Source organism: Sus scrofa, chromosome 13 (genome assembly GCF_054392235.1).
Source record: "Sus scrofa isolate SSC_HxYL_T2T_F1_AM1 chromosome 13, Sscrofa_HxYL_maternal_Yorkshire_Landrace_v2.0, whole genome shotgun sequence".
In the NCBI taxonomy this organism is placed as follows: domain Eukaryota; kingdom Metazoa; phylum Chordata; class Mammalia; order Artiodactyla; family Suidae; genus Sus; species Sus scrofa.
Genome location: NC_139395.1, coordinates 58,464,737 through 58,490,373, shown reverse-complemented (window position 1 = coordinate 58,490,373; position 25,637 = coordinate 58,464,737). Strand labels below are relative to the sequence as shown.

The 25,637-nt window shown below is 40.5% G+C and overlaps 1 protein-coding gene across 5 annotated transcripts in view; it reads right to left on the bottom strand.

Annotated features, from left to right (window-relative positions):
• PTPRG (protein tyrosine phosphatase receptor type G) overlaps positions 1 to 25,637 on the bottom strand; it is a 720,153-nt gene that overhangs the window by 199,300 nt on the left and 495,216 nt on the right. For all 5 annotated transcript variants that reach the window (XM_021070771.2, XM_021070773.2, XM_084988823.1 and 2 more), the window contains exon 5: positions 24,098 to 24,193. In XM_021070771.2, the coding sequence (XP_020926430.1) occupies positions 24,098 to 24,193 (96 nt within the window). The remainder of the gene's footprint in view (positions 1 to 24,097; positions 24,194 to 25,637) is intronic.

The window sequence follows — 25,637 nt, the reverse complement described above, 5'->3', positions numbered from 1 at the left end:
CCAACAATAGTATTAAGTAATAATGCGACTGATGTCATTAAAAGTCCCCATACAGTATAACTTTTAATGGCTACACAATATTCCAACTTTAGGGTGGGCCTAATTTACTTAATCATTTCCAAAATGTTGGGCATTTGGGTTTGTTTCACCAATTTTCACTACCATAAATAATAATAAAATCAACACATCTGTGTTCAAAACTTTCTTGACAATTGAGCTATTTTCTTAGGATTACATTTCAGGCCCAATATACTGTTTTGAAAGATTAGTGGATGTAGTGAAAAGTGGTAAGGAATTAAAAACCCAGATTCCACAATGAGGGTTTGTTTATATCAGAATTTGTGGTAAAAGCAGAAAGATGGTTACAAAAATCCTAAACTAATCCAACTTTGAATTATATCACTTACTACTCTGAGTCACAAGCACAAGCAAATATAGTTAAATCCCAGACAAGGGCCCCAATTCGAGCACGAATGGTAAGAATTCCTAAATATGGGAACTTTAAGAGTAAATCAGAAAACACAGCTGTATTTGCAGGCTGGTGCTCATGACAGACACTTCCTGTCTCAAGTGCCTATAAATTCTACATTTGCATAAAAATTCATCAACTTAGAATGTGTGTGTACAGTGACTCTGAGATAGACACTCTTGTTTCGAAGACATCTTCCCCCACCCCAACCTGACCCCGGCACCAGAGGCATGCAGAAGTTTCCAGGCCAGCAACTGAACCTGCATCACAGCAGTGACAATACCAGATCCTGAACCCACTAAGCCACCACAGAACTCCCAAGACACCTTGTATCTGAACTCTCCCAGCCCTAAAATCAGAATACATTCTGTGGCTGCAACCCTTCAAGTTCACGCAGCCAGTTTTATCATCTGTTAACAATGAGCTCTAAGCACGGAAGTTTAGGAACTACCCATGATTGTTATCTTCCTGAGGGTAAATATAAAGACACTTAGCATCCCTTCCAGAATATTCATTTAACCTATCCACCCAGGGAACCTAAGAGAAAGCCAACAGCTATAGACACATCAGCTTTCCTGGAAGGTAGTAAAGATTACAGAAAGAAAAGCTAAAGGGTGTTTCTTAGGAGTTCCTGTCGTGGCTCAGTGGTTAACGAATCCGACTAGGAACCATGAGGTTGCGGGTCCAATCCTTGGCTTGCTCAGTGGGTTAAGGATCCAGTGTTGCCGTGAGCTGTGATGTACTTCACAGACACAGCTTGGATCTGGTGTTGCTGTGGCTGTGGCGCAGGCCAGCAGCTGTAGCTCCAATTAGACCCCTAGCCTGGGAAACCTCCATATGCTGTGGGAGCAGCTCCAGAAAAAGGCAAAAAGACCCGCCCCCCCCAAAAAAGGTGTTTCTTCCAGCTTTAAGAAAATGACCAGAAGAAAAGGTGGATGAAGTATGTGGTGTGATGGAATCTACAATGCTTTATTTACCAATTTAAGGACCAAACAATACAAATAATGGCACATGATGAACCATCACGCCCTGTACGAAGGTAAACTGGTATTAAAATATTTGTTCTAGTTCTTTTATCAATTAGTCATGTAACTTCTCAAAAGCTTAGTGTCCATAGTGGAGATAATCTCTAATTAGGATTAGTCAATCTCCAAAGAGTGACCACTCAAACCTGAGAAGGTCTGATGGCAGTAATTATTACTTTGGGATATTTATTTCTTACTTTCATGACCGAAGTTAATTTCCTAGCATTGTATTGTGCATTAACTTTTTTTTTTATCAAAACTGCTTCTGAGAATCCCAAATGCCTCCTCTTCTAAAGGGCTCTTCATGAGATGATGATGTTTAATCACGTTTGTCATCCCACTAAAACATTTCTAAAAACATAAATAATATACTCTGTGTACCTTATAAAATAATAGAAAATTGAATGAGGATGGATGAAGAAAATAAACACCTCTCCTATGTATTAAAAATGCATAAATTTAATTTAACCCAAGTTTCAAAACATCAAGACTATAGTAGAATAGAAATTGCATAGAAGAGGTCCTTTAGGAAAATGAATTTCTAGTTTTGATATTTTCTGACCATGTCAGTCCATATTTATTATTTATTAAATATATAACTTAATACGATGTTCATTATTATTTAATACACATAATACAATGGAGTTAATTATTGGACTGTTGGGGTTCTTGGATATTCTATTTTCTGAGCCTTCTAGATACAGATGGTACAACAGACTGAGTGCAGTTTATTTTTTTGTTGTTGTTGTTTTAGGGCCATACTCACAGCATCTGGAAGTTCTCAAGTGAGGGGTTCAATCGGAACTGCAGCCGCTGGCCTACACCACAGCTACAGCAACGCCAGATCTGAGCCACGTCTGTGACCTACACCACAGCTCACGGCAACTCTGGATCCTTAACCCACTGATCGAGGCCAGGGATTGAACCCATGTCCTCATGGATTCCATTGGGTCCGTTACCGCTGAGCCACAATGGAACTTCCTAGAAATTTGTTTTTAAGATAGATCCTACTCTGCTATGGTATATTCTAATTTGGGGGAGGGAGGTAGAAGGGGTTCTCTTTTGCCCCTAAGGTAAAGTATGACCCTTTAATTTGTATTCACAGACTAGTAACATGAGCACGTCAAAACACTCACGAATGTTAATTTACTTATGTGAAAATGCTCAGGCCAGGATTCCTGTAAAGAACACTAGGTGCTATTGTGGGGTTTATTTAGGTTTTCACTTGCTGGACCAGTCCCAGGTTTGGAGCAATATCACCTTTGGCAGAACATCCTGAACTGCATTTAATAGAAGTCTTATTCTCAGATCTCAGCTGGAAAATCTAAAGGAACTGGGAGGGCCATCCTTTATCAATGCTATTTTATACCATTAGGTTTTACAACCAATTATCTCCTTTATAGGAATAAGTGGAACAAGACAACCGGTTACAAAAAGAATCTGAGTTCACCCTCTGCTTAACTGCACAATAACAGTTAACAGGGGGTGGGGGCTTCTTTGTGTTTCAAATGGTGTCATTTTAAAGCCAGTCCAGCCCCATTATTTTACTTTTAAGATGGATGGCTTTTTGCTTTGTGTTTTTAAGATGAGCTGGTAAATTGCACATGTTCAAAAATCCTTCTGCACTACAAATGAAGCTTAAAATGGAAAGTTTTTTGAAATATAAATTGTAACAAAGCACTTTTAACACGTGATTGGTATTAAAGGCCACCAAAGCTTAGAACCATCCACCTAATTTATTCTTTTTTTTTTTTTTTTTTTTTTTTTGTCTTTTTGCTATTTCTTGGGCTGCTTCCGCGGCATATGGAGGTTCCCAGGCTAGGGGTCCAATCGGAGCTGTAGCCACCGGCCTACGCCAGAGCCACAGCAATGCAGGATCCGAGCCGCATCTGCAACCTACACCACAGCTCACGGCAACGCCGGATCGTTAACCCACTGAGCAAGGGCAGGGACCGAACCCGCAACCTCATGGTTCCTAGTCGGATTCGTTAACCACTGCGCCACGACGGGAACTCCTAATTTATTCTTTTATTCTGATCATTATAATCAGGCTCCAGCCTGGTCATCAATCTGTCATTAAACACAGAAGGTGGAAAGATAATATGATACTCTGAATGACAACTGTAATTTTTATATATTAGACACCTAAGGACTATTTGCAGAAACACACTAATGTAATCCCCAAGATGTTCCATCTATGGGTTTATGGGCTTTACACTATGGCTACAAAATTAGCTTTCATAGTCAGCCCTTATTTGTAGAGATGGCGCACAACAAAATGCACACGCAAACAGATAATCATCACCATACCTGGGTCCAGCTTTCTAATATTAAAATGGAACCAGGAGACAACATAAGGACCATTCAATACTCCCACACAATGCACAAAAAACAAGTAAAAAATAAATAAATAAATAAATGCAATAGGAGAAAACATCCAACACAAAAATCAGTGAAAATGAGCGTAGAAAAATTGCCAGGATCAAAACAACAATGGGAATGTTGCTACAAACCTGATCGTGAGCAGCATTTATAAAACCCCTTTGACCTGCTTTCCTACCCCAGAAGTGTTATTTTCATTCGTCACCAAGTTGCTTCAAACGCAGTCTCCCAGAGCCTGAAACTAATTTTCTTCCTCCTACATAAGAACATAAAATTCCTACAATCTTGGTAATAGAAAGAGATCATTTTTCCCCAGGTCCCAGCTACCACCATCTCTTTTCTTTATGACAAACGGATGACAAAGCATCCTCTGGTTCCTCTCTAGCTTGGTCCTTGACCACAGACTGTCCAATTTGCTCTAAAACGCCAACCAAGTCAGTCTTCTTACCCAGTCAGTTTCTCAATGGCTCCCCATAATCTGAGTCCCGAGATGATGGTCTTCAAGGCTCTGAGGGGTCGAGCTCCAGTCCTAGTGGCTTCCTTTCAGGTTCAAGGTCATTCTGTTGTCCCATCTTGGGGGGGGGGGGGGTCACTGCACATGCTATGCCCTCAGAGCTGAGAGCTTCTGGACCTAGCGAAAGTCTTTGCAATCATTTCTTGTTCAGGTAGCCTCTCTTGACCCTAAACAAGGCCTGATCCCCATGACACACTCTCAAAACAAAGTAAGTCTCTTTCCTTCACTGGGCTTAACACCACTCATCCTTAACAACCCTGCATCCATAGCACATTTATACGATTAATATCTATTCTCCTAAAGATCGTGATGACCACAAGGACCAAAGTCACACAGGTATGTCCTAACCGAGGCAGCCCTGGTGCCCAGGAATGCACCTGTCAAGTTCAGGGCTGCAAGGAATCTTTAGTGAATAAAAACTGAAAGACGTCAGCTTATCACATACAACTAACTTGGAAAGGTCTAGATAGTAATGCTTTTCTTCCCCTGAGGCTTCAGGATGGTACCTGATCCACTGTGCTGGTGTCATATCCCAATATTGCCTTTTGTAGCCACAAGAGCCTTAGAAGCTGCCAGTTTGGTGACATCCAAACCAAGTTGCAGAAATCTCCTTTTACACATCCTTCTTTGCCTCGCTCAAGGCCACACAGGAGATGTAGCTTTGCATTCTCAATAACTGATAACATCGCTGCCTAAGAGAGTCCCCTCTGACATCAAGTCCTTCTGCTTAACAACTTGTGATGGTAAACACTGCTCTCACTTTGCTTTATGGCCCAAGAATTTTTAAATGAAGCTTTTATAACAAGAATGTAATTGAAGGTATGGTACTTTGCTGGGGATCTGGGCTGATTTTATACATTTGCCCGACAGAAAAATGCTGTGCAACATTTCATCATTTATAAAGCCGGAGACTAGAAGATGATTATGTTGCGACCCTTCTGGCAGATCAACACACTGAAGGTAGATTATCATTCTGCTCGGCAAAGGCGGCCTGTGGGTAGAAGTGCTCCTTTGCAGCAAGCAGGTCACAGCCTTCCTGATCTGAGACTGTCAAAAAAAAAAAAAAAAGCCTCTTGGCAGAACACAGCCAGACGTGAACAGAACTGCTTCTGGGCTTCCAAAAAGTTTCAGCAGCAGCCACGAGGTCTGCCAACCAACTGAGGACTCTCCAGTCTCACAAGGCAAACACCCTTCTTGGCCCAGTGCATTAGTGAGTTCTCAGCATCGGCCCTGGATGGCTTCAGGGGGGATGTTGGGCTGGGGGAGGCCTGGCTCAGCTACCGAGATCTCTAGCAGGTGCTGCCACAGTGCCTGGATCTTCCTAGCATAGAACATTCACAGTCTTCTACTGAAACAACCAAACTTGGGAGCTGTAGGGCAAGAAGCATAAAAATCCAATGTCAATGAGCTTGAAGCTGGATTCCACAGGCAGCCGATTAAAATCATGTGCTTTGGAGGCAGGTGGTGGAAAACACATAGCTCTCACTACTTTAGCATCATCCAAAATTTAAGAGAGCTTCTGGCAGGAGAGGTGGCTCAAAAACACAAATATCCCCAATAAAGACTTTTCCTTAAAGTCCTAATTGCCTTATGTCCTGAATACTGTCACCAGGGCACTCAAACCAGGTCTACACTTCTGGGAAGAAAAAGCAGGGGGATGAGATTTCTAGGCTGGTAGGAGGAACATAAAATTGAGGTTGGGAAGACAGTAAGGGTCTCCAGAGTAAGAAGGATGGGTTCAAATCCTACCATTTTTCTAGTCGTGTGACTTTTGGCAAATTATCAAGTATATCTGTTCCTTGGTTTCATCATTTGTCAGTTAGGAATAGAAGTGCCTACTGCACAAGTTTGAGGAGTCACAGGAGATAACGGGGAGTTTCTGTCGTGGCTCAGCAGAATCAAATCTGATTTGTATCCATGAGGACACAGGTTCAATCCCTGGCCTCACTCAGTGAGTTAAGGATCCAGCATTGCCATGATCTGTGGTGTAGATCGAAGACACGGCTTGGATCCCATGTTGCTATGGCTATGGTGTAGGCTGACAGCTACTGGTCCGATTCAACCCCTAGCCTGGGACCCTCCATATGCCGCAGGTACAGCCTTAAAAAAATCAAAACCAAACAAACAAAAGAAGAAGATAATGAGTACAGAACGGCCCAGAGAAGTATAAAACTCTCCTCAGTAGTCTGATTAGCAACAGAAGGAGCAGAAGGAGGGAGAGGTGAGTTACAAACTAGCTCTGCTCTTTGCCACGTCCCCTCCTGCACTCAGTGGAGACTGTACCAAGACAGAAAGTCATTCATAGGTGTGTGGGGAGAAGCACCTTCTTCCCTGTAGCTCCCTCTTCCTGGCTCCCTTCCACTGACCCTCCCCAAGTCAGGGAAGGGCCCCTTAATCCTGGGCCACACAAAGGAAATGCAGGCTCTACCCTTTCCCTGGAGCTGCTTTCCCAGTCCTCCCAGCCCCACCCCAGCCAGAAGGGATGCCTGGGCTTCCACCTCCAGGATTAAGCAGCCAGAGACCCCAGTCCCAAATCCTTACACCGTCTGTCTGCTCATCCTATGCAGGGGAAGAAGCATGTAGACTCAAGGAAGCCTCTGAAGCCTCTGGTCCCAGTTTTGTTCTTCAATCTGCTTTTTCACTAACAAATCTCTCTCTCTCTTTTTTTTTTTTTTAAATTTGCTTTTTAGGGCTGCACCCATGGCATATGGAGGTTTCCAGGCTAGGGATCGAATGGGAGCTATGCTGCCAGCCACAGCCACAGTCACAGAAACGCAGGATCCAAGCCATGTCTGTGACCTACACCACAGCTCACAGCAATGCCAGATCCTTAACCCAATGAGCAAGGCCAGGGATCAAACCTGCGTCCTCATGGATGCGAGTCAGATTTATTAACTACTGAGCCATGACGGGAACTCCTCACTAACAAATCTACCTGACTTTCTTCTGACTCAAAATAGCAGGTAGGGCGGACGACTGGGTTCCCCTACACCTATGAGAATATCATCTTGCGTAACAGGACTGGGTACAGTGACCGACAGACAACAGCACTTCCTAAAACCAGTCCACTACAAAATGAGAACAGAATCCAATAGGACTGCTGTTACCTTGAGAAGCAGAGGGAGAGCGGATCATCAGTAAGGCCCAAATGAATCATCAGCTGCCTAAGCTGGGATGCGAACAGGAGTAGAGGACAGTTCAAGGAACCCAAGGGTGCCCTGAGAGCCAGTTACTGGCTATGTGCTGCACCTAAGAATTACCAAGGGCCAAGGGCAAGGGCAAGAGAAAGACTGCTGCTCAGGCCACCTCCCAGGCCAATGACATCTATACTTTGGGAGTGAAACTCAAGCACCAGGCTGATGTAATACCTGCTTAGTGACTCTGCTGTGCAGATACTGTTGAGGATAACCATTCTTTGCTCCCGCCACAAGTTTGGAGAGGAAGAGGAAAAACGAATCACAGATGACCTGTCATGACCCCTGTTCAGGGGAGAACGCCCTTCCTCTCTCACACAATGCAGATTCTTCACTCTTCCTTCTGAATAACTGTTGCTCCAGGTGACTAAGTTTTTTGGCATCCATGTCAATGCCTGCTATTGTTTAGATTTTAAGGAGAGCTCGCATTTACTGAGGATTTATTATGTGCCAGACGCATGTTCATTTCACCCTATTGACTAATACAACCTTATAACAACACTCTGGGGTAGGTATCTTACAATTTTCTCCATTTTCCAGGTGTGAAAACTGAGGGGCTGAAAGGTTAAGTGAATTTCACTGAAGTTTTCTACTACTGATGGACAGAACAGGGATTTAATCAAACAACTGAGATCTAGAGTCTCTTTTCTTCCTTAAGCCGACTCTCAATTAATGGCTCTCACTTGCATTCAATAACTGTGGTAAAAGCATTGAGATCCTTACACCAAACAAGCAAAGATCCTTGCCTTAAGGAGCTTACAGGGTGCGTGTGTGTGCGCGTGCACACACACACACACAAAGTCACCTCCCTTTTATAGCCATTTTTATTATTTTATTTTTTTATTTTATGATTTTTATTTTTTCCATTACAGCTCATCAGAGTCACCTCCTTGAGGACAGGACCCATGTTTTATCAATCACCTGGACACTGTGCAGCCCACTGCATGTGGGGCACCATGCTGACTCTGCAGCTTTGCAAAGGGAATGAACAAAGAAGGCAATGGAGCGGCCACAAGAGAGAAGGAGGGACAGGCATGTGTAAGGGGGTGATGATGTCCCTTTAGACAAGGGGGAACGCAGAGTCACAGCTGCCAAAATGCAGAAGGTAAGCATCTCCTACTAACAACCCAACCTTCAGCCCGCAACGAACATGGGGACGGGTGAAATCAATCACCAGCACAGACAATCATGCACAGACCACAGTATCTACAAATCCCTAACAATCACATCATCACTGCTGGCAATGACTTTATCCAAGGAGACACTCATAAGGGACCTCCTCACATAAGAAGATACATTTCCAGCACAAATAAGGCCACATAAAGGCTGCCTGGTTCACAGCTTCAACACTGGAGAGGAATTCACTACTAGGAATGAAGCAGTCTCTTGGGGGCCCAGGAAGAGCTGATGGGCCCTTTTACTTCCATCAGGCTTCCTCACCATGTGTAGGCATCTGGGCCCATGTCAATGTGTTACTAGTTTCTCTTGCAGCTGACAGGCTCCTTCAATTAAATAACTATATTTCACCATCCAAGGTGTTACGGCTAATTACTTTAGCTCCTCTTCAAAGTAGTAAGAGAGATGTGTGGATGCTCCTTGAGGAAATGTGAATTTGGATGCCTCCTCCTGAATTACTGAGTTACAGCTCTAATAACAGCACTCAGACTTCAGAGCCTTGTCTCACAGCCAAGGCAATCAGGGAGCTGAAGTGCCCTTCACCAGAATGCAAGGAGGCTGGGAGGATGCATCCACTTCATGTACCCAAAGCAGTGTGATTATTTCCTTTTATTTTAATTATTTTTTGCCATGCCGGCAGCATATAGAAATTCTAGGGCCAGGGATTGAACCTGCACCTCAGCAGTCACAACTGCTGGATTCTTAACCTGCTGAGCCACCAGGGAACTCCAATACGATCATTTTTATGTGTCTATTCTGGACCAGGCTTTAGGATACAGGGAGGTAATCATTCAAAGTATTCCCTTTGATTTTAGCATGAAAGGGAACTCTAGTTGTTATTAATTATCAACACCATCCAAATTGCTATTTATTTATATCTGTTAAAATATCACAAATGTTACAGTGTCATTCAAATTCCACTCCAGAAAGCTTTTATATACCTAATTTCATTTGAAGTTTACAAATATCAGATGTTGATATTTCCATTTTATGGAAAAAGAAACTGAGGCAGAGAGAGAATGAAAAGATTTGTCCAAAGAAACAGATCAGTGAGCGGCAAGTCAGAATTTTAGTGTAGAACTGTTCATGCCTAAATCCCAACTCTTACTTATGTCTTTCCTAGATGTTGATTTCATAATCAAAGGGAATCTAAGCATCTGAGAAAAGTTCTAGAATCAGCATCTCCTTCTCAGAGGACTGTTATGAGAAAATAAATACAGAATTTATTGGGGTTATGTGGGATACTATATAGGATAATGCATACATTATTTGGGCTAATGCATATAGAATGCTGGGCAGAACTGGTAAAGGGCTTGTCACTTGACTAGAATCTACAACTATCACCTCCTTTTAATTATTATTATCGTTTCTATTCAAAGAGAATTGGAAATTGTAAAGTCTCTTTTTAGAAGACTTTGGATTTTGTCTAAACTGCTATACTGCAGCGAGGACATCGTTTAGCTGTATAGTTCAAAACAGAGAGGAACCAAAGCTTTAGGCTGACTGCCATTGAAGAATGAAAAACAAAACAAAACAAAACAAAAACAGAGGGTAGCCAGGCTACCAAGTTCAGATATGGCTCTAAACATTCATTTCCTCCCTGAATGATCTAGGAACTGGCTTTGTGTTAGCTGCTTATGTTTCTGAGACATCTGGTGCTAAAACCTTATAATCAGTTCAGTTTTGTTTTTGTCTTCTTAGGGCTGCACTTGAGGCATATGGAAGTTCCCAGGTTAGGGGGTCGAATTAGAGCTGTAGCCATGGGCCTACGCCATAGCAACAGCAATGGGGGATCTAAGCCACGTCTGCAACCTACACCGAAGCTCATGGCAACGCTAAATCCTTAACCCACTGAGCAAGGCCAGGGATAGCCAGATTTGTTTCTGCTGAGCCACGACAGGAACTCCTTGGTTCAGGTTTTTTTAAAAAAATATAACTAGTGCCTGGCAGCCACCATTGGAGAGTGCCTAAAAACAGAAATAATTCACCGAAGCCTCATTAGAATGGTGTTCCAGGATGTCCCACCACCAGGGAAAACTTTGCAGAAAGCTAAGGGAGACCTCAGGAAAATAAATCAAGAAGTCCCAGGAACTGAATTATCAAAGAGTTCAAACTAGGTATGATTTCAGAGATACCGAATTTTATTCCATTATATGTGCTTCACATTGGTGTGATTTTTTAAGAATATTCCTCACCAAACCCATTTATATGGTAGAAAAGAGTTCTCTATTAGAACCAAAGGATTACTATCAAATGAATACTATACAAAATTGGTTGATAACACCAAGTTGATACACACAGATTAAGCAGTCCTTCTCTGCAATGTAACCTACAGTACTGGTACGCCAAACTAAAGCTTTCTTAGCTAAGTCCCCATTTGCCTCACCTTGGACAAAAGCAAATTCCAAATAAGCAAGGCCTAAATTAATTAATTCTATTTATGATTTCACAGATAGCTACCTAGGAATTTGTAGACACATAAAAATCACGTAACATAGTACATACATAGAGAACACCACGGGCTAAGAAAAACAAAATCTGCTGTATAAACGTGTTAGGCAAGTCAAGGCATAGGCATGTTTCATGGCTCCCACAAAAGCCAAATCAGGGGGATTCAGCCTAATAGTTTCCTCAAAAGACAGCTAGGCAGTCCCAATAATGAAACAGTGTGTGCCCCAAATACTGTGCCTTTTACTGTCTCCCATTTGGGTGCTTACTTGTTCCAAGTTAAAAGGCAGGAAGGATAAAGTATTACAGAAGTTCTCCCAAGAGTCTCAGTCTCCTTCACAAACTGCAAGATTGCATTCCTGAAAAATACCACAGTTGGCCACTGCTACCAAGACAAAAGTATTAGAGGAAGAGGTGGCTATTGGGGAAATCAGGAAAAGTTCACAGACATACATAAAATTGAGTTTCTTCCTGGCTTGCTCCCATACCATGTAAAAATGGTTGAATAGATTTCTACCAAATAAAAGGCACACTCAAGACAGGCAGGCATCGTCCAGAACACACTGAGAAACAAAACCTCTGAGCTTCAGATAAGCAGAGCCATGTCTATTAAGATGCTACAGACAAAGGAAACAAACAGTAGTTTTAATGTAAACCCTGAATACAAAAGAGAGTTGCAAGCTTTGCACAAGGCCAACTCCATGTAGCAGCATTGCAGGTAGTAACTTCAGGATCCTTCCCCCTTGATGGTTCATCATGGAGTTCCCAAGTCTTGGTGTAGAGGAAACGAATCCGACTAGGAACCATGAGGTTGAGGGTTCGATCCCTGGCCTTGCTCAGTGGGTTAAGGATCCAACGTTGTTATGAGCTGTGGTGTAAGTTGCGGATGCGGCTCAGATCTGGCATTGCTGTGGCTCTGGCTTAGGCTGGCGGCTACTGCTCTGATTAGATCCCTAGCCTGGGAATCTCCATGTGCCGCAGGTGTGGCCCTAAAAGGACAAAAGACCAAAAAAAAAAAAAGAAAGAAAGAAAGAAAAAAGATGATTCATCATTCCTTTGGGAAAATGCCTAGCTGGCCAAAGGGTAAAAAGCTTTCGAAAGAAGCAGTATCAAGCCTCAACAATGAAGCCGCATTAATAGCTTTAAAATTCTGCCCTGGGAAAATACTACTCCAACACCATGGGAATAAGACAGTGCTGTTATTTACTGGGGCAGATTCTCTTACAACCTTCATGAGGGAGCTGCCTTGATCTTTGAGTTTTTCAAACCAGTTCCTATTGCTTTCCAGTTCAAAGACATTGGCACATGCTCTTACCTTTGTTTACTTTTCTATGTCTCAGTGAATGTTCTATTAAACTGGTGCTTGTTTCACAAATCACTGCAGTGTGTGGGAACAAATACCCCCATGGGCTCTTTAATTTAAGGTGGACAAGGTGAAGCAGAAATACCAAGAAACAGGGTTGATTTAAATATTCTGGCATGTAAGTCTTTACGCCTTATCTTAGCATCCAGTGGACTAAACCCTGGTTAGCCAGGGACTAGGGGAATTATCAGGCCTGGGATTGTTTAGTTCTTCCTATGGCCACCAGCCAGCAGAATAACCCAAAGCCCTCATGGTTCCTTCTACTGGGATTAAAACCACCTGGCATCCTCAAAGTGGGAGGTTCTGAATGTCAGCACTGACACTTGGGGCCAGATTAACCCTGTGTTGCTGGGGCTGTCGGATGTTGAGCAGCATCCCTAGTCTCTATTCACCAGATGCCAGTAGCACCACTACCCTAGGGCAATGACCCAGTGTCTCCAGACACAGCCTTGTGTCTTCTGGGGGCAAAATTCCCTGCGCCCTTCCCCATAAGTACCAATGCCATTAAAAAAGTTAATAAATGACTATTTCAGTTTTAACTCCGGTCACATAGAGTATCCTTATCTAACCACATCATTTCTTCAATATTCTTCTTATGAAAGGGAGGAAGGAGATGAAACAAAGCTGTCATCAAATCTATAGAATAAATTACAGGCACAGAGGCTAAGAGAATTTAGAAAGAGGACCAAAGGTTTTAATTATGGGCAAAAAGAATAAGGAGATCATTTTAAGTTATAAGAAAATAACTCTCCAGGTACTAAAAAAATTAAGAGAGGCCCTGAAGCACGTATATACACATAATAGCTGGAACCAATGATATATATACTTCTTTCTCTATCCTCTCCAACACAATAGCCAATTTTTCTGATTCAGTTTTCCCCTAAGAGCACAGAGCCTGGAGATATCCTACTGCTGTTGAAATACTAGCTCCAACATTTATTGTCTGATGTGATCTTGGATAACTTATATTGAAAAAAGCTCCATGCCTCCACCTTCTGTATCTGTAAAATGGACATAATAATACTTTGAGAGGGTCCCAGTAAAGATTAAATAACACGATGTTTAATGTGGGCATTTTATTTTATCATTTTACATGAACTAAGCCAGCAATAAATAGTAACTTTTATTAGCAGTACTCGTAATCTATTTAGAAGCATCTTTTCAGCTAGTTTGTCTAAGGGAAGCAGAAAAAGGAGACAAGAGTTGTCACTGGCTTTTAACCTTGGGGTGCAAAGTGCTTTGTGTGTAGAGTTCTCCCAGAAGGTCTAGTCAGCTAAGGCATCTACGAGATCAGATGCCAAGGAGACTAAAACTCAGAAAAATGAGACCAATGGATTGGGAATCACAAAACTAGAATTCCTGGCTTAGCAGATTTCAAAGAGCTAAGGGATCATGGTCAACCACTTAACTCTCCGAGAACCAGTTTCTATTCTGTCATTTTAATGGGATCACTAGAGTTTCTAGTATTTTATCTGAGACTACGACAATCAAATTCAATGATGTATATTAGTACTAACGGCCAAAACAACGAAATTCTAAACTAAATGACAGATTCGAAACTATCATTTAGTGATGTACACAGGCAAAGTACTTGGTAACTGTCCTTGAAGTGCAATGATTTAATTAAAGATTTCCACATGGTCTTTTTCAAAGACTCTTAATTATATAATGCTTCGCCAATTATTAAACAGTCCTCTGTAATGTCCGCTAAGAGGAAATTTGAATCACAGGCCATTTGCAGATAGGAGATGTACTAAAAACACCTGATAGGCTATAAATTCAATGCTGTACATCCACAAATCTATTCCAGAATTGCATCCGAACATTAAAAATGACTCTGACCTTCACTCAATCATAAGTCCTATGAAATCAATTAGCTGTTAAAATAGTTTAATTGGAACATATGTATTTTAATTTTTGTGTGTGTATATATAAAAAGTCTTCTTAATCAGCCCAAAACATTGTGAAATTACACTTCTAGGTAATGCAGTGAAAGAACTGAACTTATAACTGGAGAAAATCAAGGATGTGGAAAATGTGAAGAGGATAATATTCAAACAGCAGCAACTGGAAAAGAATAAATTAAGAATCATATTAGTTTATTTCAATTATCCCAAAAAGCAGCCTGAGAGGGAAGTTATGAAAACTTATTGAAACAAACTCACACATTCTCTGATTCAAAAGTAGTTCTTGGTTTTTTTGTCTTTTACTTTTGGTGGGTATTTGATAGGTGGGCATAATTACTATTTATTTCCTTTTTTCTCTCCTCCCTCTCTCCTTTTTTCCTCCTCCTCCTTCTTTCTCTCTCTCCATGTCTTTCCCTCCCTCATTTTTTTTTTCCCCTAAGGAGTAGGGCCCCTTGTTTCACATTGCCAAAAGGACCAGTCAAAAGTCAAAAAAAAAAAAAAATTAGAACTATCTATAGCCATGATAGAAAATGCATTCTTCATTAAACAAAGAAAAAGATTCCCCAGGATGGTTAAAAAAAAAATAAAACGATCACTTTCAGTCACCGTAAATAAAAAGGATGATTTCTATTTTAAAAGCGGTGTTTTGCTTTGTAGAAAAAAATGGAAGGAAAAAGAAAAATGGAGGAGAGTCCAGTTTTAAAACTTGCAAATAAGAACTTCACACTCTTAAAATGAAATATTTATCATTTCGAAATTATACAGACATATAAAGATGTAACTCTTGTATTCTTTTCTTGGTATTTTATGTACTTAACCGTATCTGTCCTCCCCTATCTCCCAATGACAAAACGATGCTCCTATTAAAGGATTTAGGCGGTCCCATCATGGCTCAGTGGTTAAGGAATCTGACTAGCATTCATGAGGACGCAGGTTTGATCACTGGCCTAGCTCAGGGGGTTACGAATCTGGTGCTTCGGTGAGCTGTGGTATAGGTCACAGACACGGCTCGTATCCTGTGTTGCTGTGGCTGTGGCACAGGCCTGCAGCTACAGCTTCGATTTAACCCCTAGCCTAGGAACCTCCATATGCTGTGGGTGCAGCCCTAAAAAAAAAAAAAAAGGATTCAAAGACCAACTTTTTTCAAAACTTATGGTTCTTTAACTGCTTTGAGAATAAGTGCTACAGTTCTGAGCAAACACTTGCAATGGTCATGAAGAATGACACAGAAAAGTTTCTTAACGTATACTGCAGAATGAGCAAATGAGCTATCCAATGAGTGTATGAATAAATAAAGGAGAAAATATTATATTTTGTTCACTTGGAGAATCTGAAGGAAGAAAGGGGAGAAGAGGGAAGGAAAACATAGACACAAAGAATTGTAAGAGGAAGAAAAAGCAAAAAAAAAAGCAAAAGAAACAAAAACCCCCACAACACACAGATGCACTGAAACACACGGCAGCAAACCTTAAGAAGGAAATGTGCAAGAAAAAGACAAAAGCAAGCTAGAATGAAAAATAGCAAAATAATCCAAAAAATACTTTCCACCCACCATCTACTGGGATAAAACCATTTCGGTCGCAAGCTTTATGAAAATATTCTCAGACATAGAAATAGCCAGATACTCTCGGCACTAAAACACTCCTTGAAGGCCTCTGAATGTACTACACCTTGAGGAATTTTCAAGCCCTGATGATTTTTCTCAACTACAGGCATAAATGGAGACACAGTGCTTTAACAGCACGTTAGATTCTGTGGGGCCCAAGGTCAGAGCCCCCTCCTCAGTGAATCAGAACTGTGAGACGCTTTATATTCAATGTCCTTCATCATCTCAATAGCCTTATTCTTCTGTATAACCACTACCCTTTTTTAGCTGAAGCTTACACAGCCACCTAGACATATCCTTCCCCAAAAGCCAAATGACTAATCTTGGGGGATCCTGAAAAGTTTTCTTTATCTTAGTCCTTCACAGTCCACATTTCCTGAGCAACAACTGAAGTCAAGGCATTGTTGTAAGGGCCAGGAAAAGGGGGGTGGTGGGATACAAAGAGAAGAGGAATAAGACATGGACCTCCAACTCAAGAGTTGCTGTTCTACAGTGTTTCGGCAGCTGCGGTGGAGGCTGCTGCTGTGGCGTGGGTTTGATCCCTGACCCCAGGAACTTCCACACACTGCGGGTACAGCCAAAAAAAAAAAAAAAAAAAATTGTTCTTTTTGGTCCTACACACTTTAGTGCCTGTTTCTAACACTCCTTAGCTACCAGGTGAGTAGCTTGTTCTGTTCCAGTCCAGACTCTAGAGCTTATATAAGCTTCCACTGAATTCAGCTAAGTGTGTGCACAACCAAGTCACAGTGGGAGTCACTCACAAGAGATGCAGTTGATGGATAAGTGAAGACTCTCAGTGACCTTACAGTACAAAGGCAGAAGAAAGCAAGGAAATTAACGGCTTGAATGCAAGATGGAATGCTAAGAGAGACAGGGGGTTAAAGGAAGGACAAATCACATCTTCCTTCTGTGGTGGGGCGGGGGGAGGGAAGTCAAATCCAGAGAAGGGGAGAAAAAGGTTTCCTCGCCAGCCCTGGATGGATGAGTCATCAAGAACTCCTCCTGCCTTCCCACCATCTATAAATAATCCCAGGTGCTGCCATTTCACTTAATTACTAAGCCTCTCCAGATGGAGAAAAATAATTAAGCAGTCTGTACCACCGACACGGTATAAAGAATGGGTTAGCAACTTTCGAAACATTTGAGTTTTGAAGTTTGCTTTCAACGATGAAGGAAGGGCCAAAGGAAGGGGGCCAAAATGAAAGAACCATAGACCTTAGAGAATACCAAAGGACAGCAGTTGGAGAGTGGGTAGAAATTTAAATAGAAAAAAAAAAAAAAAGTGTGCAAAGGGGCTCAATCCTCCTAGTAGAAGCAAAACTGCTAACATTAAATGAAGTAGCTTCAGTGGTGGCTGAAGAATTGTTGAAGATAGGTTGTCAAAAAGAAATACTTTGGGAGTTCCTTTTGTGGCTCAGTAGTAACAAACCTGATTGGCAGGCATGCATGAGGATGCAGGTTCGATCCCTGGCCTTGCTCAGTGGATTAGGGACCCTGTGTTGCTGTGGCATAGGCTGGTAGCTGCAGCACTGACTCAACCCCTGGCCTGGGAACTTCCATATGCCCTAAGAAGCAAAAAAAACAAAACAAAACAAAACAAACCCACATACTTTGAATATAGGTTAACTCCTAACTCCTTTTTTCCCTAATATTTGAATGGTTCCAGAGTTTCATACTTTAAGACAACCTTGTATATTTCTTAAATATACAAGAAGTATGCTGTTGTTTGGGCCTCTGGAGATAGACGTGACAAAAATTTTATCTTTGTGACTGCACCCAAAAAGGTCTAACAAGGAAGCCAGAAAGAAAACCATATGAGCCAACCTTCTAAATATAGATGTTCTCAAAGAATCATGCATTTATAATTTTAAAATTCAATGGAATCAGGAAATAGAAATAAAATTTCTGGCATTCAAATAACAATAGCATCTGGGTAGTAAAACAAAGATTCCCTCCCCATCAAAAAATCAAAGATAATCTTATGTGTTTCCTGGAAAAAAAAAAACAACACAATAATCAAAGCAATGAAACCACAGTAATCAAAATTATAAAAAGTTTGGGGATCCCAAACTTCTATAAGCATGAGATTGAAAGCCATTAAGACAGCTGCATGGTTAGAAGGCATATAGATGCTCATGGGATAGTGGAGGGATGTGTTCAATTAGAATGATGAAGAAACAGACTGGGACAAAGAAAAACCAAATCAGAACCCAGCTCCGAGGGCAATGATAGAAGACTCTTGATCTAAAAAAAAATAAAGGAGTTCCCGTTGTGGTGCAGTGGTTGATGAATCCAACTAGGAACCATGAGGTTGTGGGTTCGATCCCTGGCCTCGCTCAGTAGGTTAAAGATATGGCACTGCTGTGAGCTGTGGTGTAGGTCACAGATGTGGTTCAGGTCTGGCGTTGCTGTGGCTGTGGCGTAGGCCAGCAGCTGTAGCTCTTCTTTGACCCCTAGCCTGGGAATCTCCAAATGCCAAGAGATTTTTCTAGGTGTGGCCCTAGAAAAGACAAAAAAAAAAAAAAAAAAAGATAAAAAAATACAGATTAAGTTAAAGGTAGGGTCATTCTGAGGATTGAATATTTACTGCTTTATACAGACAGTCCCTGACTTTCAAATTATTGTTATTATTTATTTTTTTATTTTATTTTTTTGTGGCTGTACCCGTGGCATGAGAAAGTTTCCAGGCTAGGGATTAAACTGGGGCTGCAGGAGTGACCTGAGCCACGGCAGTGACAACACTGGATCCTTAGACCGTTGAGGCACTAGGGAGGTCCCTGACTTAGGATTTTTGACTTTATGATGGATTAAAAGTGACACACATTATTGTGAATTTTGATCTTTTCCCAGTCTAGCGATATCGTTAAGATACTCTCTTCTGATGCTGAGCAAGACATCAAGTAGCAGCTCCCAGTCAGCCACGTGACTATGAGTATGACCTGTCTGCTTTTCACTTTCATTACAGTATTCAGTAAATTCCATGAGATAGTCAAAATTCTGTGTTAGTGCTATTAGACTTTTTGTTAAACTAATAGGCTTTGGGTTAGAGTACTGAACCCAGTTCTAGGCTAATATAAGTGCTCTGAGCACATTTAAGGTAATCCTGGTTAAGCTATAACGTTCGGTAGGTTAGGCGTACTAAAAGCCTTTTCCACTTAAGATATTTTAAACTTATGATGGGTTATCAGGATGTAAATCCATCATAAGTCGAGGAAGATTTATAATGTTATATCAGAGCTAATTAAATCTTTTGAGTTATTTTCAAAGCAAAATATCCTTCCATAAATTGTTATTTTAACTTTCCAGTAAACATAGATTTTTATATCTCTTACTTCTTTAAACAGATAACCCAAGAAAAGTGTTATCAGAATTATAGATTAAAATAACATTTTAATGACTTTAGGTATTTCACGTTTCCGCAAGAATTCAAATCAGGCTAACTAGTAAAACATAGTGGATGTTCTACTTTAACAACAGGAAAAAAAGTATTTTAATTTTTTTTTGTCTTTTTTTTTTTTTTGCCATTTCTTGGGCCGCCCCCGCGGCATATGGAGGTTCCCAGGCTAGGGGTTGAATCGGAGCTGCAGCCACCGGTCTACGCCAGAGCCACAGCAACGCTGGATCCGAGCCGCGTCTGCAACCTACACCACAGCTCACAGCAACGCTGGATCCTTAACCCACTGAGCAAGGGCAGGGACCGAAGCTGCAACCTCATGGTTCCTAGTCGGATTCGTTAACCACTGAGCCACGACAGGAACTCCTAATTTTTTCATTTATATAAATTAGCTAAACAAGCATTTATTTTTTCCCTTGAGTGGTTTAACAACGAATATCTCCATCCCTCATCAGTTTCTAATTTTAACTTACTTATTTTAAAAATTCTTTAAAATCAAACATCCCCCTTCCTTTCCCCTCTATCTTCCAAGAGGCTGCTATTCCAAAGGTGTGTGAACTAGAAAAAAGGAGTTCCTTCCTCCAGATGCAACAAACACATGTTGGAAAACTGTAATAATTATTCCACTGAGCAGTAGCTATGAAGTGAATGCACCTTCCAAAGCTGTATGGGCCCCAAAGGCACACAATCACACATGGCTGCCATGACTGGCTATCTTCCATACATGGAGGTGATCTTTCCTTTACCTGAGTTCACACAAAGCACTCAGGGGAAACCTGGCTCACTATCTTTCAACACTAAAACTGACCTTCAACTCTGTAACCAAAAGATGTCAGGCACTATTCAAAGTTACTGAAGTCAAGGTTGAGGTCATGATCTTAAGGTCAAGTTGATCATGACATTAAGGCAGGAAGAAGAGTGCCTACAGACTGTGTTGCAATGGGAAATTCTACCCCCTCCAGCAAAGACAGACAACCTCTACTCAACTACAACATCAGGACATTTCATGTAAAATCTCGCACATTTAACCAAAGAAAAGAATTGTAAATTCTATGAAGGTTCAACAAGGGTGCCCATGAACCACAACAGGATCACCTGCAGGCAGCCTTTATCTCAGCTAATATATGGTTGCCTGATCAACCACGTGCCTGTTAGATATGAGCTTATTGTGGGTGTTTTTGAAACATTAAGAACGGCATCATATCTAATCACAACAAAGGCAATAAGAGAGTCCAGATTATCCAAAATAATAGGCACATGATCAGGAAGAAAAAAGAAAGATGATGAAAAATTGAACGTGTAAGAAAATTATCCTGGTATGTGGACCAAGTTGGCATCAGGCTATAACATCTGCACAGACCTTAGCCTGGCCCAGACATGCACTCATAGGTCATTCACATCCTGTCGCTCTGGATAATGAATGTGTGGGGTTATGAGCACCAAGTCAGACCACAGCCTCTTTACAAGTGGATGGATTTCTCTACTCATCTCTTTCTAGTCATAATCACATGGCAATGTGACACTGAGTTCATCGTTGTGGGCAGGAGCTCACTACATTTATCATATACATTTAATCTAAAAACTAGTACCATACCTGGCACTAAATCAGAAAATGATAAATACTTCTTTAATACTAAAATGTAAATGCAAGATTTGAATTTGGAAATATAGATCAAGATTTCTCTATTTAGGGGAGAAACACCACAGTCCTCTATTTAAGATTCTTATAGAAAGACTGAAAACACGAAGATCTCAAAATACAGGTTCTAACAAGACTACCAAATTCAATTAACAATTATACCATCTTCTTTCCACTGCATGACATAGTGTGAACTCAGATGTATAAATGCATATGTGGACTTATAACACAAAGAAAGCAGCTCAAAACAGCTGCTATCTTAAAAAACAAAACAAAACAAAAAACTATTCTATTTTATACTGTCTGAGATCTATTTCGTTTAGAGCAAACCAACGTTTAGAGAAGGACTAACCAGATGAAATACACATTAAATTTCTTTCTGTGTGAACTAGTACTCATGTCCTAGAAATATTTTAAAAATTCAAAACATAGATTTCACACTGAGGTCTTTTGCTGGGTTGTACACCAATGTGCCTCTCCTGTCCCATACTTTAATTGGTCTTATGTTTAACAAGAGTTTAGAGCTGGAAAAATAGAATGCTTTTGGATAGAGCATATATAGTGAACAAGACTTTCCAGTACGTGCAAAAACATTTTCAAAATTTATTTTCCTATAAATAAGTGACCTATCCCATAGAACCTTGTTGGACTGGGCATGGCTGACTATGACAGAGAGAAGGTAGGAGTAGGTCTGATGACCAGGCTGCAGGAGTGGAGGTCCAGCAACAGGAAAAGCAGCTTGGCAGGGAGTCAGTAACAGAGAACATTTAACTATGTAAATGGGAATCATTTAAGAATGGAATTTCCAGTGACCCCCAGATGCAGAAGGGGTCCAGACAGAACCGCAGTGAGCTGGCAACAGACCAGTGCAGAATAGACCCCTGTTCATAAAGAGAAGACATATACACCACAGGGTCACCACCCACAGAAACAGAGATGTCTGGATATGGCTGGATACAGACACATATTTTATTTGGCATTTACCAAATGTCTACTATGTGCCAAAAACCCATGCTAGGGTTTTCACTTGGGGCCTACAATCTTGATGAGGTAGAAGTCGCTATCCCCATTTCACAGTCAATATACTGTGGTTGCAAAGTTTGAACAACTACATCACCATTTTTGCAGCTATTAAGTGGAAGAGATGAGATTCAAAAGCAAGTATTTTTGACTCCATTGAACAAGCTCTAAAAATATTATGCTTTACTGTGGTTCATGAAAATAACCAGGGGAGGGGATGTGTGGGAAAACACTGGGGACCATGGGGAGATCAGCATAGCATGCAGCAGAAAGAGATGCCTCCCAAAATATTTGATCATGACCCACAATAAGCAACACATTTCATATCATGACCTAATACACACTGAGTATTCATGTCTGTGTATAAACAACTAAAAAATAAAGTTCTACAAAAATATTTACCTTTATTATGTATGAATTTGAAATCTCCAGATCATTTTTTGTTTATATTATTTTTATATTATATTATTTATTTTATTTTTTCTTTTATATCATTCTATTTTCTTACTTTAAAAATGCCAGTCAGGACCCCCTGAAATAAGCCCACTCGAAAGTAGGTCAGAAACCAGTTTGATAACCAGTGTCATAACCAATGCTGCTGACCACCACTTTTAGTGTTTATGAAGTTTGGATAGAATATTAGGCTTTTCAATTTTTCACATGTAATTTCCTACTTGAGCCATTAACCAAGAAAGAAAAGGGAGGGGGGTATTTAGAGAGCGAGATAAGGAAGTTTCCTTAGTGGCTCAGTGGTAATGACCAACTAGGATCCATGAGGACTTAGTTTCTATCCCTGGCCTTGCTCAGTGGTCTAAGGATCTGGCGTTGCCATGAGCTGCAGTGTAGGTTGAAGATGGCTCAGATTTGGCATTGCTGTGGCTATGGTAGGCAGCTGTAGCTCAGATTAGACCCCTAGCCTGGGAACTTCCATATGCTGCAGGTGCAGCCCTAAAAAAGAAAAAAAAAAAAAGAGAGAGAGAGAGAGGAGCAGTGGAGAGTTCACTCTGTGCTAACCCCTAAAAGGGTAGTGAAAATGAACATACTCCAAATAAGAATGGCTCCAACTCAATGACAAAGAAGCTTTCCCCAAAAGACAGAGGTTAAAGACCCAAGTTGAAGAAAGTTCTAATGCCAATAATGTTCCTTTGAGTTGTCAGAAAGACATAATTTTCTAAGGGTGACTCACTGGTAGAAGGAATACCTGTATGTAGTCTTTAGGCAAATTTGAAGTCTGGAAGACTAGCCATACACTTATGACTCAAGCTAGCTTTTCACACAAAAAAAGTACCAGGTCTCCTCCAGGCTATTTGGGCAAGGCACTCAATTTAATCCACTTACTAAAAAGCCTGGATAGCATTATCTACACAAGTATCAAAGGTTTGCCTTCTAGGTATGGAACCAACACATGAGCCAGGAATACTCAGTAATACAAACACAATAAAAAGGAGAAAGAAAAGCTGAGAGACTGTAAATGTAATGAAATGGAAATGGTCTCAATAGAAATTTTAGTTCCAGTGGGGATTTCTGGGGGAGAAAGAAAAGAGGTCTCTTTAGAAATAACTGATGCAACTTATTAATCTACTTCCAAAGTAACGTCAAATTTTAGAGTTGCTCCAAACAAAACCACCCCCCTTTTTTATATTATCCTCTTAATATGCTGAAGGAACCTGTTCAAAATGCTTCAGCAGTGAAGTAACTTAGATGATAAATGTGTTCTTCAATCTGTGCACCAGTCAAGCAGCAATAAAATCAGAATAATTCATGCAAAAATTTTCATTATGTTTCTAAACATACTTATTTACATTTTAAATCACACATTAGACAATATGAAATATCTTTCATTTAGACAGGTGTGAACTAGAAAACAGATGCATTCATTAAACATGGAACAATTCGGTGAATTAAAAAAAAAAAGAGAGAGAACTCTTTGGTTGAAATACTTGAGCCACTCTTAACTTACTTGAAAAAATATGGCCATGGCTCCGATTTCTCTGTTCTCAGAAATTGCAGTTTGAAAGCTGTCAAAGTCATCTGGATTGTAAAAGAAAATCTGCATCTGTAAAAGAACAATTAAAAGTGTATTAGGAGAATGCATTAGGACAACCTACGCAGAAGTAGAGAAAATAATACAATGGATCCAGATTACCCAAAATACTAAGATTTTGCCAAATGTTCATCTATTTGTATTTTTTCCTTTGCTAAAGTATTTGAGAGCAAACCCCAGACATCATATCATTTTACCCTTACATACTTCAGTAGGTATCACTAAAACACATATCTTCTCACAGAACTACAATGCCTTTGGGCCAAAAAGAAATAACACCAACACCTTCTTAATACCTAATATTCATGTCATGGTGAAAGGTCTCCATTAAGAAGCAAATTTTTAATAGAGTTAAAGACCCTGAAGTAGGAAACCAAGCCAAGAATGTGATTCTTGAATCATACCATATGATACAATATGCATGAATCTATAAGATCCATTCATTCTTAAGGTAGGATACAGTAATCACATTTTTTTTTTTTTTTTTTTTTTTTTGCTTTTTAGGGCTACAGGTGCAGCATATGAAAGTTCCCAGGCTTGGGGGTTGAATCAGAGCTACAGCTGCTGGCCTATGCCATAGCCAGAGAAAGGCCAGATCCAAGCTGCATCTGCGACCTACACCACAGCTCACAGCAATGCCGGATCCTTAACCCACTGATTGGGGCCAGGGATTGAACCCATGTCCTCATGGATCCTAGTTGGGTTCGTTTCCACTGAGCCGCAATGGTAACTCCATATTATTCTTATTAGAAAACCAAATGCTAACCTGATGATGATGGAGATTTATTGAGCATAGGTGAGGTCCAGGCATAGTGCTACTCACTATACACTGCATTGATATGTTTGATTCCCACTATCATATGATCCAGTAATCCTATTCCCAGGTACATTATCTAGAGAAAACCATAATTTGAAAAAATACATGGACCCCAGTGTTCATTGCATTACTATGAACAATAGCCAAGACATGGAAGCAATCTAAATGTCCACTGACAGAGAAGAATGGATAAAGGAGACGTGGTACATATATACAAAGGAATATTACCCAGCCATAGAAAAGAATGAAATAATGCCATTTGCAGTAACATGAATGGATCTAGAGATTATCATACTAAGTGAAGTAAGTCAGAAAAACAAATCACTTATATGTGGAATCTAATAAAATGATACAAAATAATTATTTATGCAACAACTTATTTACAAAACTGAAACAGACTCAAAGATTTCAAAACCAAACTTATTATGGTTACCAAAGGGGAAACAGTTGGGGGAGAGGTAAATTAGGAGGTTAGTGTTAACAAATACTATAAGTAGCACAGGGAAATCTACTCAATACTCAATACTCTGTAATAACCTATATGGGAAGAGAATCTGAAAAAGAATGGATATATATGTATAACTGATTCACTTTGCTATATACTTGAAACTAATACAACATTTAAGTAAACTATTCTCT